The sequence below is a fragment of the Anomaloglossus baeobatrachus genome, chromosome 3 (assembly GCF_048569485.1).
Source record: "Anomaloglossus baeobatrachus isolate aAnoBae1 chromosome 3, aAnoBae1.hap1, whole genome shotgun sequence".
Classification (NCBI taxonomy): domain Eukaryota; kingdom Metazoa; phylum Chordata; class Amphibia; order Anura; family Aromobatidae; genus Anomaloglossus; species Anomaloglossus baeobatrachus.
The window spans coordinates 287,448,999-287,470,767 of record NC_134355.1 but is presented as its reverse complement, the minus strand read 5'-3'; the positions used below and the strand labels follow the sequence as shown (position 1 = coordinate 287,470,767).

The window sequence follows — 21,769 nt, the reverse complement described above, 5'->3', positions numbered from 1 at the left end:
AGATGATGAGCTCAGTTGTGTGCACTGCTGTTGATGTGATATCAGCTCTGCAGTAAAAACAGATAATGAGAGCAGCATAGAGAGTAGAACATTATTAGTAGAGGACTAGCTGTCTTGTACCATGTAGTCCTTCTGCTCCAATTAATCCCCCACCACTGCTTTCTGCCACTATACAGTGTACGCAGTATGCTGCCAATCAGTGATGTGGGTGGAGTTATACAGAGCTCAGTATTTATTGAACTGATAAATCAACAGAAGAGAAAATAGTATTTTTTTCAAAATGACAGCAAGCAGCCCAGAAGTGAAACATTTCTGGAATCAGGGTTTCTGCCACTACATCATGTTTCTCTTAGATTATACAGTTGTACTCAAAGGTTTACATACTCTGGCAGATTTTTTTGCTTTCTTGGCCTTTTTTCAAAAAATATGAATGGTAGCACAAAAACGTTTTTTCCACTCATGTTTAGTGATTGGGTGAAGCCATTTATTGTCAAACTACTTTGTTTTTTCTTTTTAAATCAGAATGAAAACCAAAAACATCCAAATGACCCTGATCAAAAGTTTACATACCCCAGTTTATAATACTATGTATTGCCCCCTCTAACATCAATGGCAGCTTGAAGTCTTTTGTGGTAGTTGTGGATGAGGCTCTTTATTTTCTCAGATGGTAAATCTGCTAATTCTTCTTGGCAAATAGCCTCCAGTTCCTGTAAATTCCTGGGCTTTCTTGTATGAACTGCACCCTTGAGTTCTCCCTAGAGTGGCTCAATGATATTGAGGTCAGGAGACTGAGATGGCCACTCCAGAACCTTCACTTTGTTCTGCTGTAGCCAATGACAGGTCAACTTGGCCTTTTTTATTGGATTGTTGTCATGTTGGAACGTCCAAGTACATCCCATGCACAGCTTCTGGGCTGATGACTGCAAATTTGCCTCCAGTATTTGCTGATAATGTGCTGCATTCATCTTTGACCAAACTTTTGAGCACAACTGTATAGCAAAAACCTGGTGTCAGGTTTCCTATAAGTAATTGATTACAAAATTATTTGTTCTAATTGTTGATTCAGCCAATTTATAGTTGCAATCTATAGAAAAAAATAAGCAGTTGGTTCATACATTATGGTTGTACCTATACCCCTTCCATATAACCTCCTCCATCCTTCAGCTGAGCTTAATGAACTTGTGTCTTTTTTTCAACTATACTCAGTGGAACAGAGAATTGAATTGGTCAAAGCCATTATTGAATCCTTATACAGAGACCAGAAAAAAAATCACTTATGCAATGTTCACTTAAAAATATCTCATTTTCTCCACATGGGATTTTATTAAATTGTGACTTGAGTATATTCAATTTTCCTCTTCTCATATACTGTAATACAAAACAATTCACACATCTTACATAGAGGATAAGTATTATATTACTGATGAATCCAAAGAAGGAAGTAAGGCGGCACTTCACAGTGGGGTTCTGCAGTTATTAACGTGCAATCATATGAAAGTTACATAGGTGGGGAGGGAGTAGTGCAGTTGCGCCGGACGACGGCAGTTTCGCACTGAGGCTAAGTACTTCCACGGGTCCAAGCAAGACCCGTGGAAGCACTTAGCCTCAGTGCAAAACGGCCGTCATCCAGCGCACCTGCACCCCTCCCTCCACACCTATGTAACTTTCATATGATTGCACAATAAAAACTACAGAACCCCACTGTGAAGTGCCGCCTTCCTTTCCTCTTTGGATTCATCTGACTTCTCCTGCAACATTGGCTGAGCACCACCGTGGACTGCTTGAAGTCCGTTATTCAGTAGAACTATGATCTGTGAGTACTTACCTGCGGCTACAGTGCCCGTCTGTCTCCATTTATCTTTGCTTGCATATTATATCACTGATCTCCACACTATTCCAAATATATGATTTGTTAGGGACCTTAAGAAAGCATATGTAAACCTGCTGACTAAAACAGGTGACCCTGTATACAGGCGCCTGGTATTACTAGTATACCCATATTTATGGAGCTACATTTGGTTAGGTACTTTAAAATTGAAAAAAAACCCTGGAAGCCTGATTTTCAGTGTCATTTTCCTACACATACCAAAAGGAATTTTCCCGTATTTCATCCTGTATTCTTTCAGTTAAGCTGTTGAAAGAGCCATGTTGAAGCAAATGTAATGTGTTCCCCAACTGAATTAAATGTAAATAACTTTTTGTCACTTCAAAAGCCCCATGAATAAAAGGCAGGAGCTGAGATGATACTTACCATGTCAAAGAGAAGTCTTTAGCATGCTTTGTATTGATGTATAGCTTTGAAGTGGGCCCTATAAACTATCTAAGAGACGAGATACACTGAAATTACACTTGGGCATTACTTCTTGTGCCTTGATCAAGATGATGAAACAAATAATTCTGTCTTCAGGCTGTTAATGAACTATTATAGCTTTATACTTTTTTATGTGATGCACATAACTATCCAATAACAACTCTACATAAGTAGAGTACTTGTATGGATAAGACAATCTCCACAAGTGATTTACATAGAAATGAGTGCAACGATAACAGTAACACCGGTAATACCGGTAAAGTCATAACAATGTAGTCAATCTACCATTACTATTACCTTCTCTATTCTCTTTGGCTTCCACAATGGGTGGCAATTCACCTGTTAGACTTCAAACTGGTCATTTATTTAAAGGTGTTGTCCACTACTAGGACAACCCCCTTATGGATTCCTCATATTTCCCTCATGTAAAATAATAAAGACTATACTTACCTCCTGTACTGGCACAACGCCAGCAAGGTCTGGACTTGCTGTACTGGGGCTCACTTAGGGTTGTGATGTTATGCGAGCACCACGTCCCATCAGCGCCATCTTCTATCTCCCCACCATCAGACAAAACGAGCAATCAACTGGAAATGTGCGCAGCTGCAGTGCTCACTTCCTGTTGATTAACTTGTTTTGTCCAAAAGAGGTGAAAAGAAAGCCAACGGTGATTGGACGCAGGGCTCTTGTGACATTACAACCACACGTGAGCCCTGGCACCGCAAGCCCGAACACCACTGGAATGGCACCTGTACAAGAGGTAAGTAGTTGATTGACCGGTCCTTTGCTCTGGTGAAGGCAATTGATCTGTCAATCATCCAGGGTAGTGTGCTGCTAATTTGGGAATAAATGGAGGCATTGTAGTTGTAAATGCGTCGCCACTACCCAATACACTTCTAAACAATATTTCAAAGCAAAATTTCACACTGCTAGAGCAGGGCACCACTTTGGGGTCAAAAATTGATTTTTTTTGGCTTATATTTAAATTTGTACACAGTCATAATAATTATTTTTGGTGGGTTAAAAGAAATGGGTTGTTCGCCACATACAGGAAAATGTGGGAACAGCAGGCATGTTTCCAAAATATAAAGTGAGACATACCCAATCTAAGCGGGGTTGTGTTGCCATTTTCTGAGACCTGTAAAATTTTCATTTTTGGGAGGCAACATTTTTATTGATACCAGTTTGGGATAGATATGACATTTTGATTTCTTGGTACAGCATTTTTTGTGGTATTGCAGAAACCCCCACAAATTCATTTTGGTGTTTTTACATTTTTTTTGTTTAACAACCATGTTAATTTTTTTTATATTTTGATAGTTTGGACCTTTGTAAATATGGCCATAACACATGTACTTTTTTTTACTTTTAATTATTATCTTTATTTTTAAAGGAGGGAAAAAGGATTTATGTTATGTTTGAACTGTTTTTTCAGATTTTTTTAATATTTTTTTTTGCTTTTCACTGTATTTAAAGTCCTCAAAGATCACTTCAGCCTTCAAACTTCTGATTGCTTGTGTTATATACAGTACAGTAATACCATAGTATTACTATATATCACAACAAATCATGTTCTCCTTTGAACATATTCTCCATTCGACATATGAATGAAATGAAACGCTAAGACAGGAGACCCAGGAGGACCCTACTGTGGACAACAGAGACATAAAAAATCTGGACTGCAGTTTTTCAAAATGTACCTAAGTAAGCCAAAATCTTTCTGAGAAAGCATCTTGTGGACAGGTTAAACCAAGATAGAGCTTTTTGGCAAAGCACATTATTCTACTATTGATTGAAAGCAAACTTAGACCAACAAAGAAAAGAATATAGTACCTACAGGAAAATATGGTGGAGGTTTAAAAAAAAATTTGGGGGTTGTTTTGGTGTCTCTTGCGCTGGCTGTTTTGATTATGTGCAAGACATTATGAAATCTGAACATTAAAAAGGATTTTGGGTCACAAAGTAAGCTTTGCGTCTTAGGTCACGGATCTTTTAGTAGGTTAATGACCCCAAACATACTTTAAAAGCACCCACAAATGGATGGAAACACAGCACTGGAGTGTCCAGCAATGAGTCTGGATCTAAATTCTATTGAACACCTGTGGAGAGATCTTAAAACTGCTATTGGGAGAAGGCAGCCCTCAAATATGAAAGACTAGAAGCAATTTTTTAAAGAAGAGTGGTCCACAAATTGCATTTGAGAGGTTTTAGAAGCTTGCTGATGCTTACAGGAAGCAATTGGTTTTATTTATTTATTCCAAGAGATATGGAAATAAATATTAAGTTGAGAGTAAGAACAATTTTATAGGAGGAGGAAAAATTCTGGCATCCAAATTACATGAAATCCAGATTTATTTAGAAATTCTCTTTAAAATTTTAATTTCATAGAAGCAAAAAAACAACAAATTTATTGCAATTGCACGTTTTGTTATACACATGTTCTTTCCTTTGTGTGCATTGGAACAACACAAAAAAAAAACAGAGGGAAAAAAGCAAACTGGACATAATTTCACCCAAAATCCCAACAAAGGACAGGAAAAAATTGTTTGTATCAAGGCAAGGTTTTTTTTGGAGTCAGCACACCAATCCAGTCATGGAACTGTGTAGCGGAAAACAGCCGTGTCAGCTGGGCAGTAGTATAGGAGGAGGACAAATTCTGCCATCCAAATTCTATAAAATCCAAATTTATTTAGAAATTCTCTTAAAAACGTTAATTTCATAAAAACAAAAAAAAACGCAAAACAAGGAAAATCCAAGTTTACACACAAACACGTTTCGGATCTACGTGTCCTTATTCATTGTATAAGTAAAACCATGAGTCCTCAGTATTTTACATCACATCCTGTCCACCACATGTCAGTCAACAACCAATCACAAAATTTTCCCACAGGTCCTGAAATTTTCCCAAAGATATAAATTCAGACTTTTATATATAGATATATATATATATATATCCATGCATATTTCATATAAATAAATGAAAAACATATATCAAAGTACATTCAATCATAGTGGAGTATAATGTAATGTTTTTTTATTTAACCCCTGCGGTATTCTGCTTTGCAAGTGGTAAATCCACCAAGACTCACATCTAACACATGCACATAGACTGTCCCTATAAAACTTAAATACTTTATTAAATCACTTAAAGCCACACCGTGATTACTAAAAGTGCACAGGATAGATTGCTAGCCCTCAATAGCTGCACCTATCTGTGCACTGCCTAACAGCGGGAGTTGGCACCCTAAAAATGCGATATGGCGCCCCCACTCTGCGACGACTTTCCCTGCTGCCCCTGAAGTCCCTGCCGGAAAAAAGATGCAGTGCCTAAGATAAGTGCAACAAACAAATTGGCATGGCAGGTGGACAGTAGGGAGGAAAATTCAAAAACATATCTCATTGATGTGAATAAAATGGTAATTTCAAGCCTCAACGAGTTTCTCCCCGAAGTGGGTTCCTCAGGAGACCAATAGTAAACTACAATGGTGGTTCAGGAAAACCCTCTGTAGCCTAATGGATGATTCAAAGAGGGAATCCTGTTGATAAATAGCACACTGCAGACCCAAATAGTGCTGGTGTCCAAGGGAAAACACCCTATTCAATGAGACTCACGACTAAGCAGAATCCTATCAAAATCTCCACCCCGTGTCTGTAATTTAACCTTTTCAATTCTCTGAATTTTACACATTCTGGTATCACCACCATGTATTGTGGAAAAATGCCTGCTTATAGCGGAGCATTTGACTGTGAGTTTTTTACCGCATCTGACAAATGTCCCCGGATTCTGACCTTAAGTGGCCCCGACATACAGCCAACATATTGCAAATTACAAAGTTTGCATTCCTTAAGATAAATGAATCCTTGAGTGTTACAGTTAATATAAATTTTAATTTTAAATCTATCCCCTGTGGATGGGGAGGCAAAAAAATCCACCTTTACAATGTGGTCACAACAAATACATTTGCCGTGACAATACTTAACAAAACCAAGAGTCTGCGACCAATTAACCACATTACCACTATACTCTTGCAAAAAAGACTAGGAGACAACATATTCTGTAATGTTGGAGATCTAGTAGTCACAAATCTAACTGGTTCATGCAAAATATTTTTAAGCTTTCCATCTTGATAAAGAATGGGCAGATGTTTAGAAATTATTTCCTTAATCCTATTAAATTGAGGACTAAGTCACATTTTTACTTAGATGTCTCTTTGAGCAGAGCTATGCAAGATACTATTTTATTTAAGCCATTTAGGGAGAGCATGGCTACAAATTCTACACTTATGGCTAAGAAAAGATCGACCAAACCAGACAAGTCTTTTCTGCTCAACCACCACAACCCCTTCATATAACAGACCACTGCTCCTCCCCCATAAACGTCCTCTCTACTATCACCGAAGAAGAGCTTGCACATCTTCTCTCAAAAGCGCACCTCACCACCTGCGCATGTGATCCCATCCCAACCCACCTCCTCCCCAACCTCACCATTATCCTAATTCCAGCCTTAACCCATCTCTTCAACCTATCTTTAACGACTGGTACCTTCCCTTCTGCCTTTAAACATGCAACAGTCACACCCATCCTAAAGAAACCTTCCCTCGACCCAACCTCTGCTGCCAGCTATCGCCCCATATCGCTACTCCCATTCGCCTCAAAACTCCTGGAACAGCACGTCCATGCTGAACTCTCCTCCCACCTCTCCTCTAACTCTCACTTTGACAACCTACAGTCCGGCTTCCGTCCACATCATTCCACTGAAACTGCCCTGACAAAAATCACAAATGACTTATTATTGCCAAAGCTAACAACCACTTCTCTATACTCCTACTTCTAGACCTATCCTCAGCTTTTGACACTGTTGACCACTCCCTCCTACTACAGATCCTCTCTTCCCTTGGTGTCAGAGACCTCGCCCTCTCTTGGATCTCTTCATACCTCTCCAACCGCACTTTTAGTGTCTCCCACTCCCACACAACCTCTTCATCCCATCCTCTCTCTGTTGGTGTCCCTCAAGGCTCTGTCCTGGGACCATTATTTTTTTCTATCTATACATTTGGCCTGGGACAACTCATAAAGTCCCATGGCTTCCAGTACCACTTATATGCCGATGACTCTCAGATCTACCTCTCTGGTCCAGATGTCATATCTCTGCTGTCCAGAATCCCAGAGTGCCTATCTGCTATATCTTCCTTCTTCTCCTCTCGCTTCCTAAAGCTCAATGTGGCCAAAACTGAGCTGATCATCTTTCCTCCATCTCACCTACACTCTCTACCTGATCTATCTATTACAATAAATAACATCAAGCTCTCCCCTGCACCCAAAGTTCGGTGCCTCGGAGTGACCTTTGACTCTGCCTTGTCCTTCATACCACACATTCAATCCCTCACCACCTCCTGTCGTCTTCAACTCAAAAATATTTCCAGAATCCGTCCCTTCATCAATTCTCAATCTACAAAAATGCTAGTGCATGCTCTCATAATCTCCCGCCTCGACTACTGCAACATCCTCCTATGTGGTCTCCCTGCTAACACGCTCGCCCCTCTTCAGTCCATCTTTAATGCTGCTGCCCGACTGATCCACCTCTCGCCTCACTACCACCCCGCTTCTCCTCTCTGCATGTCCCTTCACTGGCTCCCAATCTTCCATCGTATCCAATTCAAACTACTAATACTGACTTACAAAGCCATCCACAAATTGTCTCCTCCATATATCTCTGAACTAATATCTCGCTACACTCCAAAATGTAATCTCCGGTCCTCCCAAGATCTCTTCCTCTCTCATTCGCTCCTCATGCAACCGCCTCCAAGACTTCTCCCGAACATCCCGTCTTCTGGAACTCACTGCCTCAACACGTCAGACTATCTACTACACTTGCAAACTTCAAACGGAACCTAAAGACTCATCTGTTCAGAAATGCCTATAACCTTCAATGACCTCACTGCTTCACCACTGTGCGGAGCTGCCGCCCCACCACCGTGCGGAGCTGCCGCCCCACCACCGTGCGGAGCTGCCGCCCCCACCACCGCGCGGAGCTGCTGCCCCACCACCGTGCGGAGCTGCCGCCCCATCTACACCCCACCTACTGTCTCCTCTCCATAATCCTATAGAATGTAAGCCCGCAAGGGCAGGGCCCTCTTCCTTCTGTACTAGTCTGTCTACTGTAACTTGTAGATGTATTTTGTATGTAACCCCCTTCTCATGTACAGCACCATGGAACTAATGGTGCTCTATAAATAAATAATAATAATAATAATAATAATAATAATACATCCTGTCATGCTAAACATATAGTGAAAAATATCCCTGTAGGAGAGATGATCAGGATAAAAAAAAATACCACAGAGGTGGAGAAATTGTCAACTGAAATTGATACAGTTCAGGATAGTTTAATAGCCAGAAAGGATCCAAATTGCATGCTCAATAGGGCCAGGAACTATATTAAATATAGGAATAGAGAGGACATTTTGAAAGACAAAGAAATGCAAAATGTAGGGAAAGGGGACAAATGTTCAAAAATTTACTTTTATCACACAATTTAGTCCTCAATTTAATAGGATTAAGGGAATAATTTCTAAACATTTGCCCATTCTTTATCAAGATGAAAAGCTTAAAAATATTTTGCATGAGCCAGTTAGATTTGTGGCTACTATATAGGTTATATGTGGATAATTGGCTGCAGACTGTTAGTTTTGATAAGGGTGGTCACAGCAAATGTATTTCTTGTGACCACGCTGTAAAGGCAGATTTATTTGTCTCCCCGTCCACAGGGGATAGATTTAAAATTAAAATCTATATTAACTGTAACATTCAAGGATTAATTTATCTGATGGCATGCCAAATTTGTAATTTACAATATGTTGGCTGTACATTGGGGCCCTTAAGGTCAGAATCCGGAGACATTTGTCCAAGGCGGTAAAACATTCACAGTCAAATTCTCCTCTATAAGCAGGTAAAATATATCTTTGTACATGTTAGCCAGTAGAGCAGGCATTTTTCCACAATGCATGGTGGTGATATCAGCATGTATAAAATTCAGGGAATTGAAAAGGTTAAATTACAGAAATGGGGAGGAGATTTTGGTAGGATTCTGCTTAGTCATGAGTCTTGTTTGATTTACCACTTGCAAAGCAGAATACCACAGGGGTTAAATAAAAGACATGACATCATACTCCATTATGATTAAATGTGGTTTGGGATATGGATTTCATTTTTTTATTTGAAATTTGCATGTATATATATATATATATATATATATATATATATATATTATATATATATATATATATATATATATATATATATATATATATATATATATATATATGTATATACACAGTACAGACCAAAGGTTTGGACACACCTTCTCATTCAAAGAGTTTTCTTTATTTTATGGCTCTAAAAATTGTGGATTCACATTGAAGACATCACAACTATGAATGAAAACATGTGGAATGAAATACTTAAAAAAGTGTGAAACAACTGAAAATATGTCTTATATTCTAGGTTCTTCAAAGTAGCCACCTTTTGTTTTGATTACTGCTTTGCATACTCTTGGCATTCACTTGATTAGCTTCAAGATGTAGTCACCGGAAATGGTTTTCCAACAGTTTTGAAGGAGTTCCCAGAAATGCTTAGCCCTTTTGCCTTCACTCTGCGGTCTAGCTCACTCCTCGATTGGGTTCAGGTCTGGTGACTGTGGAGGTCAGGTCATCTGGCGTAGCATCCCATCACTCTCCTTCTTATGGTCATGTCACACACAACGACAGCGACTACGACATCGCTGCTAAGTCACCATTTTCTGTGACGTAGCAGCGACCTTCCTAGCGATGTCGCTGTTTGTGACATCCAGCAAGACCTGGCCCCTGCTGTGAGGTCGCCGGTTGTTGCTGAATGTCCTGGACCATTTTTTGGTCGTTGCTTTCCCACTGTGAAGCACACATCGCTGTGTGTGACAGCGAGAGAGCAACAAACTGAATGTGCAGGGAGCAAGGAGCCGGCTTCTGCGGACGCTGATAACCAAGGTAAATATCGGGTAACCAAGCAAAGGCTTGGTTACCTGATATTTACCTTCGTTACCAGCGTCCGCAGCTTCTTGAAGCCGCCTGCCTGCTCCCTGTACACGTAGCCAAAGTACACATCGGGTAACTATAAGCAAAGCGGTTTGCTTATTAACCCAATGTGTACTCTGGCTACGAGTGCAGGGAGCCAGCGCTAAGCGGTGTGCGCTGGTAACCAATGTAAATATTGGGTAACCAAGCAAAGCACTTTGCTTGGTTATCCAATATTTACCTTAGTTACCAAGCACAGCATCGCTTCCACACATTGCTGCTGGCTTGGGGCTAGTCACTGGTCGCTGGTGAGATCTGCCTGTTTGAGAGCTCACCAGAGACCATGTAACGATGCAGCAGCGATCGTGATAAGGTCAGATTGTCATCGTGATCACTGCTGCGTCGCTATGTGTGACCTAGGCTTTAGTCAAATAGCCCTTACACAGCCTGGAGGTGTGTTTGGGGTCATTGTTCTGTTGAAAAAATAAATGATGGTCCAACTAAACACAAACCAGATGGAATAGCAAGCCGCTGCAAGATGCTGTGGTAGCCATGCTGGTATAGTATGCCTTCAATTTTGAATAAATCCCCAACAGTGTCACCAGCAAAGCAGCCCCACACCATCACACCTCCTCCTCCATGCTTCACAGTGGGAACCAGCTATGTAGAGTCCATCCGTTCAGCTTTACTACAAAGACACGGTGGTTGGATCCAAAGAGCTCAAATTTGAACTCATCAGACCAAAGCACAGATTTCCACTGGTCTAATGTCCATTCCTTGTGTTCTTTAGCCCAAACAAGTCTCTTCTGCTTGTTGCCTGTCCTTAGCAGTGGTTTCCTAGCAGCTATTTTACCATGAAGGCCTGCTGCACAGTCTCCTCTTAATAGTTGTTCTAAAGATGAGAAGGTGTGTCCAAACTTTTGGTCTGTACTGTGTATATATTATTATATATATATATATATATATATATATATATATATATATATATACACATTTATATGTATCTGAATTTTTATCTTTGGGATCATTTTAGGACCTGTGGGGAAAATTCAGTGATTGGTTGTTGATTGGTGAAAAGAAAAAAAGTTTTGGTACCGTGTTAGCCAGTTGAAAAATGATTGATTGCTCTCCTTGAGAGAAGCAAAATAATAATTTTTTAGTTGTGATACCTTTTAATGGCTAACTAAAATAAAATAAAATGGTGTTACAGAGCAAGCTTTCAAGACTTCTCAGGTCTCTTCATCAGGAATGGTATGACAAAATATCTAAAATGTCATACCATGCCTGATGAAGAGACGTAAGGAGTCTCTAAAGCTTGCTCTGTTGCACTATTTTATTTTATTTTAGTTAGCCATTAAAAGGTATCACAACTACCAAATTATAATATTGTTTCTCTCACTGAGAGCAATCAATCATTTTGGTTGTTGACTGCCATGTGGTGGACAGGATGTGATGTATAATGCTGAGGACACATGTTTTTACTTTTTACAATGAATAAGGACACATAGACCTGAAACGCATTTGTGTGTAAACTTGAATATTCTTTGTTATGCATTGTTTTGTTTTTATGAAATGAAAGTTTTTTAAGAGAATTTCTAAATAAATTTGGATTGTATAGAATTTGGATGCCAGCATTTTTCCTCCTATACTACTGTCCAGCTGATACAGCTATTTCCGCTGCACCGACTCCAAAAAAACCCTTGCCTTGATAACACCAATTTTTTCCTGTCCTTTTTTGGGATTGTGGGTGAAATTATGTCCAGTTTGTTTTTTACCCTGTTTTTTTGTGCTGGTCCAATTCATACAAAGGAAATAAACATGTGTATAACAAAACATGTAATTGCAATATTTTTTGGGATAAATACTTCAATTTTCTGGAACAATTTCAAGGGTGCCAACACTTTTGGCCATGACTGTATAGCATAGTGTTAGTAAATAACTAAATATTGTGCATCAGAAATAAAGGTATGCTGACTTTTTCTCACTATACTACTTACACTTGTATATGAGGCAAATTATTGTTAATGTCATTCCTAAATATGAGGCAAACAGAGCCTTAATTCCCATATGAATGTACTCCAAAAACACATATCAGCTGTGTGGGCAGGATATATATTGAACATATCTTCAGGCTCTATATGTAAACAGGTTTTTTGGGGGCAAGCAGAGATCTCACAAGTGGTGAGTCATTAAAACGCACCATATTAGGCAGTGGCAGCACATTTCACTTTTCATCATTAAGCTTTGGAAAGTTGTATAACCTTTTATACGGTTAGCAGAAGTATAACTGATAATTTGTCAATTATCTTTATGACAACTTGTATATTTAATATAGGAATATTGTAGCTTTGTACGTGTGGTGAAGACATGACTGTGGCATTAAAATTACAGAATCCCAATTGATACAACTACCCATACTCTCAGTATGACTTAAGTAATCTAGATAGCTTTCCTTACCGGCAGGGATAGATGAATGGTAGAAAAAGTGTATATTCCAGGCCCAGAATAGTGTGAATATGTCTAAGAATGTAATTTGTCTTCTCTTGTGAGACAGATTCTTTGAGGTAATGATGTGCATGCATTTTTATTATTCATGTATGTTTTAGAACAGAGTGACAGGATGAAAGAAATCCGATAAAGGGAGTGGGAGACATCCAAAGGAGGAAACTAGAAAGTTGATGTGTAGTGCAAGTCTGTTCAGAATGCTAATTAGTTTAGGATTCAGAACAAAGCTACCTTATGTTCCTACAGAGAAGCCGATAATGGCATTTTCAAAAAATAGTAAAATTGACCCAGATATTGAACCAGTTTACATGGTCAACTTTCTAAAGCTTTTTCTGAGACATAAGTAGAACAGAGAATACTTAAGCTTGCTTTGATTTGAGATCAGAATTAATGGTAGGTCCTGTCAATCTTAAAATAATTAAAATAATAATAAGTACTATTTTTTTCATTTTTTTCAACCGCAATGCTGCCATTCTACTACAGTAATGTTTTAAACTGCAGGTTAATAAGTAAACTATTTATCTATTATCTATCTATCTATCTATCCCTCTATCTATCTATCTATCTATCATCTATTTATCTATCTATTTATCTATCTATTCCCCTATATTTCCCTCTATCTAGCTATCTAGCTATCTATCTAACTATCTATCCCTCTATCTATCCCTCTATCTATCTATCTATCCATGTATCTATCTATCTATCATCTATTTATCTATCTATTTATCTATCTATTCCCCTATATTTCCCTCTATCTATCTAGCTATCTAGCTATCTATCTAACTATCTATCCCTCTATCTATCCCTCTATCTATCCCTCTATCTATCTATCTATCTGTCTGTCTGTCTGTCTGTCTATCTATGCCAATATTTGAGCAGCTGATGTAAGGGTTGAGATTTTGTTTCAAAATCCTCCGTATAGAAAACAGTAAAGCAGAAGACAGCGTTCCAAGCTTTAGATGGAAGGAAAGGAGAACTTTATTTGCTCTTAGGGATTTCTAATACGTCTGCAAAACACTCAGTTAAAGGACTTACTGACACTGTGCAGCCACAAATGGTAGAAAAGCTTTATGGAAGACTATTTAGAAAAGTGCATAACGTCGCATTTAGGAAGCATATGAACGTTAAAAAAAATCCGTGCAAGAGGTTACATTAGCTTTTAACCCCTTCATGCCCTTGGATGTATCTATATGCCCTAGAAGGGAGGTAGTTACTGACCTAGGATGTATAGGTATGTCCTGGTGATCATGGAGGCACAGGAGCTGTGCCCAGTGTGATCGCTACCAGAGATTCAGCTTTACTGACACCCAAGCCTTGAATCTCAAAGCCAAGGATGGTTCCTGCGCCTTCCCTGGCTGTTTAACACACTAAAATCCATGATCAATATGGATAGCAGCACCTAAGAGATTGGGAGTTCAAAAGGCCTATAAATCTTTTGATTCATTTCATAATGGTTCAGCAATGTTTTTGTTTCCTTATTTTGAGGCTTTTTTTCAGCTAGGCAATATAGAATCTAGGTCACAATGGCCTATCAAGGAACAGGTTTGATACATTTTGTATTATATACAGCATTTGCTTATCCCTATATTCTACTAACCTGTTGCCCTTGCTGGTTACTCATTATTTATATATTACCACATTGTGGTCTGTCTTACCAGCTGTGCAATTTGGCACATGCTTCACAATAGCCTTGCTTTTGGTATTTTTTTTTGTTCGTTATTATTCTTTTTTTTTTTTCCTTATATGCTGTTACCACGTTTATTTGATTATGCTAATCCATTTCATATTTATTATATGATAGAATTTTAGTGCCCCTGAAGCCATCAGGGTACTACATCCTTACCAGGATGCAGGGCCTACCCCCAGGGACCCAGAAGACCAGTGCCGGTAACACACAAACACTCCAGATAATCCCTGTTTTTCCCCAGTGTTGGACCAATGGATGGCCGCCTAGACGTGGAGCCAATCCAGTCCACTAAATGACCAGGTGGGAGGGGCAGACAGTGGACAGTGAATCAGTGAGTCGGTGACAGTGAGAGAGGAACAAATGCCGAGAGTGCAACAGTGACCTGAGGGGTAAGGCGGTTGTTTGCCGGTGGAGTATTTTTGAGTACTCCCGAAACCATGCATCAACAGGGTACAGATTCCTTAGTAAGGGAGATACTCTAAGCAGACCTGATAAAATCTGCTCAGTGAGGGGACTATTAAGGACCTCACTGGTCTTGAAACTTTGAAGTTCAGGACTCAGTAGCAATGGGAGGACAATATATATATATATATATATATATATATATATATATATATATATATATATGCACAAATATACATTATTATATTGATGAGGAAATTCTGGTTTATACACCTATTACCATTCATTGATTTTATGTCTGACGAAGACCACGTCATAGTTAAAACGCATTGCTTTCTTTGAGTAAATAAAGAATTTTGGCTATTGATGTAACCAAGAATCAGTGGAGGAGCGTTCTTTCATACAACACCTTACTCAGTAAAGATTCATGTTACCTTGGTGGAAGCTTATTTGCTAAACTTAAAGGAAGCTATTGTGATATGTGGGAACATTGGAATATAACACTGCAATGTCGATGAAATTTATGCCTTTTTGATTAAAATGTGAATTCTATATCATAATAAGAAACTGAAGCATGGTACCATTGATACTGGATATGTATTTATTATATAAGTTTTGTATCAATGTGTTAAAAAACATTGTGTCTCTTTCTGCAGGTTTTCCAGATTGCTTATGTTATCATTAAAGCTGCAAACTCCCCCCGTCCTGGAAACTGGATTTTAGAAAGATCTCTCGATGGTGTTACTTATAAACCATGGCAGTACTATGCCATCACGGACAGCGAGTGTTTGACCCGGTATAATATTATTCCGCGAGCTGGCATCCCCTCATACGTGCAGGACGATGAAGTTATCTGTACATCTCATTATTCAAAGATTCACCCACTTGAAAATGGAGAGGTAAATTGTGCAATGAAGCAATTGTAAAGATTTGACAGCGCCAAAAGCTGACTTAACCGTGCTCTAACTGACAGGTTTTATTTCCCTGACAGCAGCACACTGCAGGCTGACAGTGTTCTCTGATTGCCTGTAACATAGCAGGGGTGGGGGTTGAATTGGGAAACGCATTTACATTTCCACTGAGTAATGTTTCAGCACAAAGAAGACAGATAGAGAAGCAAAGGTGACAGAAAGATGCATCCACAAGTTGAAAGTTGAAAAAGAAAATTCATTACATTATGCAGAAATGCCAGCGATGGCAGCAGTGTTTTGTGATTGTTTAATACGCTTCTGCTAAATGTATTTACTTTGTATACTAATGAGACTTGTGTATGCGTTTATATTTCCATGCATTGTACAGACGTCTCAATGTCCTAATTCTCACATATGGCTAAAAGTGAAAAAGCACTTAGAGTAGAACAAAGAATTGAAATGCAATGATAATAATAGGTAAATATTCAAAAGAGCTAACTTATAACAAAAGATTAAGTTGAGTAAAATGAATGCAAATAGCTATAAAAAGAATGCAGTAGTCAAGAATGATCTTAGATATTAGAATACTATGTTTGACGAAGACCCGCCAGCTCTTCTAAAATGTCTCTTTTTGTATATACTATGTTATATAAGAATAGTAAAGTAATTCTTGTAATATATTAGCAAATTGACAAGTAAAGTGTTAGGTTAAGACTATTTTCTGTGATGCCAAACACCCAAGTGTAAAGAGACGCAAAAACCACTAGGAGTCACTATACACACTAGTAGAGGAGATTTGTGGGGTAGTCGAACGAACCAGGCGTCAGGAGCCAGGAGATAATGTTAGTAACAGAGGGAGGGAGAGAAGTCAAAGTCATTGTGTGAGTCGAGGGTGTGTAGAGCAGGAAGTCGCGTCAAGTGCTAGGAAGAGACCAGAGCCGGAATCATGGTACGAGCTGAGGTCGGTAGCCAAAAGGACACATCGGATACGTGGGAGAGAGCGGAGTCAGGGTCAGGAAACTAACCAAAGGTCAGGGAGCCAGGGAGTCAATTCAGTGTAGGAGAGGAGGCAGGAAGGGGTACGGAGGACTAGGTAGTGGGACAAGATCAGGACAGTCCCTTACGGGAACCAGATATATAAACTGCCAAACAGAAACTACAACTGGTGGGGTTCCGGGTGAAATAGCTCCAAGATAAAGAAGAGCAATCACCCGGAACAAGGCTCCAATGAACAGGCCCGTCCCACTCCACACAGGACTCGACCGGGAACAACGAGTTCACCGGAGGAATATATGAATAGGCTCTGCAGGAGGGCAGAGTATCGCTAATCAGAATCATGAAATTTTCCTTCTTAATAGGGTGTATTTCTATAATATTTTACATAACTCTAACTGTTAAGGCAGTGCCATAGAATTTAACAGCACACCTTTCATAAATGGAATGGCATCACTTAGTTTTCAAAGTATTCATACATTTCTACTGTAAGTAAAACAACAGTAAAACAACTCCACACAAAGTCACAGGATAAGATGCTTTGGAATAGTTACTCCATGGTGAATACAAGTGTTTTCTAAGCAGACATATCAGTAAAAACTTCTCTTTAAACCTTAAAAAGGCTCGCTGGGACTTTAACATTGATGGCTTACCCTGTACTTATCCTGCACAGCACAGCTTGGTTGATAGAATAGTCAGGTGCTGCACATCTACTCCTTATTAATTTGAACAGGACAAATATACAGTACCTTGTCATTGTTACTATATAGTGTTGAGTGAATAGTTAGCTATTCATACTCGCTATGCTAAGTAGCGAGTAACCCAAAAGCCATACTATTTGATACCTGCACAAAAAGTATGGCTTTCGAGTTACTCCCTACTTAGCAAGTATCAAAAAGAGAAAAAAAAATTCTCAAATCCAGCTCACCAGTATGTATGAAGTCCAAAGATGGTGCAAGGAAGATGAATCACCGCCATGACACTAAGGTATACAAAAAAGGAAATCCAGCACGACATCCAATGGATAAAAATCGTCTATTTGCTTTATTAATCCATGTTAAAAGGTGAAGTTAAAATACAGACAAGGGACGCGTTTCGGAATATACTTCCTTATTCACAATCCTATCGTATATTCCGAAACGCGTCCCTTGTCTGTATTTTAACTTCACCTTTTAACATGGATTAATAAAGCAAATAGAAGATTTTTATCCATTGGATGTCGTGCTGGATTTCCTTTTTCGCTACTTAGCAAGTATTTCCCATTGACTTACATTGCGCCCGCTACTCAGAACGAATATTTGAGTAGCGAACAGTTCTCACCAACAGCATAGTGAGTACGAATAGTTAACTACTCGCTCAACACTATTACTATATAGTTGACTGAGCTGTGCAACTTTACAACTGAGTACTTCCAGCCAGCAGAGGCATCTGAAATAGCTGATTGGTAAGGGTGCTGTGTGTCACATTCCCAACTAATCAAACATTGATGACCTAACCAACAAATACCTCATAAATATTAAAGTCCCTTTTAAATCTTTGTTTTGTATATACATGTTATAAAATATACTATGGTAATTAAAGTGAATCTGTCAACATGTTTTTGCAACCTAATCTGAGAGCAGCATAATATAAAGACAAGGACCCTGGGCCCAGCGTTGTATTCATGACTGGAATGCTTGTTGTAGTTTTGATAACATCACTGTTTTATCAGCAGGAGAGTATCAATAAAGGACTGGTAAAACTTCAGCCATGTAGTAAGGGGTGTTACTGTAATAAATACAGGGGTTCCAATTGTACCCGGGACCTGCAGGCTAGATAGAGCCTAAAAGATCTCTTTGCTCCATATGTAAAAACTTTTATTACTAAAGACCTGTTATAGACTATAAATTGGAACCCACAAGCTTCAAGGTACACCACTTAGGGTACCGTCTCACTAAACGACGTACCAGCGATTCCGACCACAATATGACCTGGTTAGGATTGCTGGTTTGTCGCTACATGGTTGCTGGTGAGCTGTCAATGAGGCAGATCTCACCAGTGACCAGTGACAAGCCACCAGACCGCAGCGGCTCATGGAAACGATGCTGCGCTTGGTAACCAAGGTAAATATCAGGTAACTAAGCAAAATGCTATGCTTGGTTACCCGATATTTAACCTGGTTACCAGCACACACCGCTTAGCGCTGGCTCCCTGCACTGATAGCCAGGGTACACATCGAGTTACTAAGCAAAGCACTTCACTTAGTTACCCGATGTGTACTCTGGCTACGTGTGCAGGGAGCCAGCACTGGCAGCCTGAGAGTGGCGTACGCTAGTAACCAAGGTAAATATCAGGTAACCAAGCAAAGCGCTTTGCTTAGTTACCCGATGTGCACCTTGGTTACCAGTTTCCGCAGCTTCCAGACGCTGGCTCCCTGCTCCCTGAACATTCACATCGTTGCTCTCTCGCTGTCAAACACAGCAATGTGTGCTTTACAGCAGGAGAGCAACGAGTAAAAAATTACCCAGCACTGTGTGTAACGATCAGCGATTTCACAGCAGGGGCCAGGTCGCTGCTTAGTGTCACACACAGCAAGATCGCTGATGAGGTCACTGGTACGTCACAAAAACCGTGACTCAGCAGCAATCTCGCTAGCGATCTCGCTATGTGAGAAGTACCCCTAAGTGTAGTCCTCCATACTGATAAGCTCTGCTAAACAATTTGTCACATAATTGGCACTCTCAGCCCACAATTGTTGACGGTCTTCCCTGCTCAACTCCACTGCCCCAGCAGCCTCAGTCTAATCCTAGGGTTTTACCTGTTCCTTTGTCAGTACCCCCGCTTTTCATGTTCCAGGGGCACTGATGTTCCTCCAGCTTCACACTTCCTGGCCCGCACATGCACAGTAGGGCTCTCGGGAGTGTGTTCAGGCCGCACCCACGGTGTTTTCTGTTATGATTTAGTGATTGACGAGGATCAAAGGGGTAGAAACTAGAAAATCCAGAGAATCACCAGAGTAGTTGGAAACTCAGCTGACTGCAGACCTCTAACTGACAACACAACTAGAAGTAGCTGTGGGACGTGCCTACGATGACCTGGTCGCCTCGACACAGCCGGAGAGCTAATTGTTGCTAAAGAGAGAAAAACAAGGAAAGCTAATCTGCCTTGGAGCAGTTCCCCAAAGATTATAGGTAGCCCCCAAACATGTAAAGCCGGTGAGACAAGATGAAACACAGTACACAGGTAGAGAACAGATTCAGAAAAGATGAGGCCTAAACTATCTATATAGGAAAGGATAGAAAAGAGCACTGTCTGCAGCCGCACAAAACCCTAACAAAAAACCAACACACCTGATATGAAAAAACTGGGACCACACAATCTCTCCCCCACTATATCAGTACTCTGGTGTTACTGGGATCCAAGCAAAACACTAATATAGAGGAAGGACTGAAATTAATACCAAGCATGACAAAACAAAAATACATTGCAGAATATGGAGCTGCGTACACAGCCATTCCCAGCAGGGAATAATCCAACTCCACCCAGAACTCCACACAAACAGAAACAAGGAAACAAGCCTTAATACCACAGAAAAAACGACAAGAAAGTGTAAACAAACCAGCAAATGGTACAAAGACAAAACTTATCTGCAAGGAGTTCAGGTGGAAACTGAAGAAAGGGTAGGATCCAGAATGTCCACAGCACCACAGGAGGCAACATTGATCACTGGCCCAGACCGAGAGAACACTACTAAGTTATATAGGCCCAGTCTGAGTAGCCTGATTTCCAATCATCATCAGCTGTCTAGCTTCTGTTAAGCAGACTAACTCTACTACCAGCACTGGCCACAAGGGGGAGCCCCAAACCGGAACCCAGTCCAAATGTGTTCACAACAGTTCTCCCTTTTCTTAAAAGGCCAGTGTGACCAAACCCAAACTGCCTCCTGACCCCCACATTTAGGCACAGTGTATATAAGGCATCCTCCCCCATTGAGAGGTTCCTGGTCAATGTGTCTCTGTAGCTAGTCTGCCCTGGCTGGTTGTCAGGCCCATGTGCTTGTACCCACTCTCTGTACTGTCCCATGACCTTGTCTTTGTTTCAGTATTGTATGTGTCGATCCTGTGTTCTGCACACCCTGCCTGTTCCTTTTGTCCTCCAGTGGCCTCTGGAACTGGTCTGAACCAGTCCACAACAGCTTCTGCCTAGTGCACTCTAGTTGATGGTCTTCATCCTGTGGCACCAGCTGATAAAGTATTGGGTCCCCAGGGGCACCTTCTGGTGGTTACTTACCAGTGTTCTGTCTGCTTCCACCTCCTGTAGTTGGGATGAAGTCTCACTAGGCGCTCAGGTAGGCTCCTGTGGTTCAATGAACTGTATCTTGGATCAGTGGACCCACATCCTCCTCCTCCAGTTACCCAGGCACAATTCTGCCCCACAACTGATTGGCAGCTTCCAACCTATGCCGTGGTGTGGGCTCAACATTCAGAGAACTGGTAAATCTAGAGTAGATAAAACAATAATTTTATCAAAACTGCAGCAAGTAACCCAGGAAATGATAAATCATTGTGATCAGCATTTATCATGCTGCTCTCAGATGGAGTAACAAACACTTGATGTCTGTTTCGCTTTAATGAATGCAAAGTTGAGGTTTCATGCAACTTAAGGCTATACAACAATGCCTAAAATAATTTAAGTACATGAGTGGTTGTTGCAATTATGTGTCCAAATGTATAGTGTAAATATATGAGCTTGTCAGCAATTACAAAGGTGTTTTTCTGGTAATTTGGTAAAGTAACTTTTTGTTAACTTTTTGACTTGTAGTATAATGTATAATACATTATAACATTGCAATGCTACTGGTCATCTCAAGCCATATCTTATTTCTTTTTAGAAGACTATGGTTAACTGGAAGCTAAGTTTTAAAGAAAAAATG

The 21,769-nt window shown here is 40.0% G+C and overlaps 1 protein-coding gene across 6 annotated transcripts in view; it reads left to right on the top strand.

The window, feature by feature from the left end:
* Nucleotides 1–21,769, top strand: part of LAMA2 (laminin subunit alpha 2) — a 1,231,414-nt gene that overhangs the window by 344,184 nt on the left and 865,461 nt on the right. For all 6 annotated transcript variants that reach the window (XM_075339908.1, XM_075339907.1, XM_075339906.1 and 3 more), the window contains exon 4: nucleotides 15,610–15,852. In XM_075339908.1, coding sequence (XP_075196023.1) covers nucleotides 15,610–15,852 — 243 coding nt within the window. The remainder of the gene's footprint in view (nucleotides 1–15,609; nucleotides 15,853–21,769) is intronic.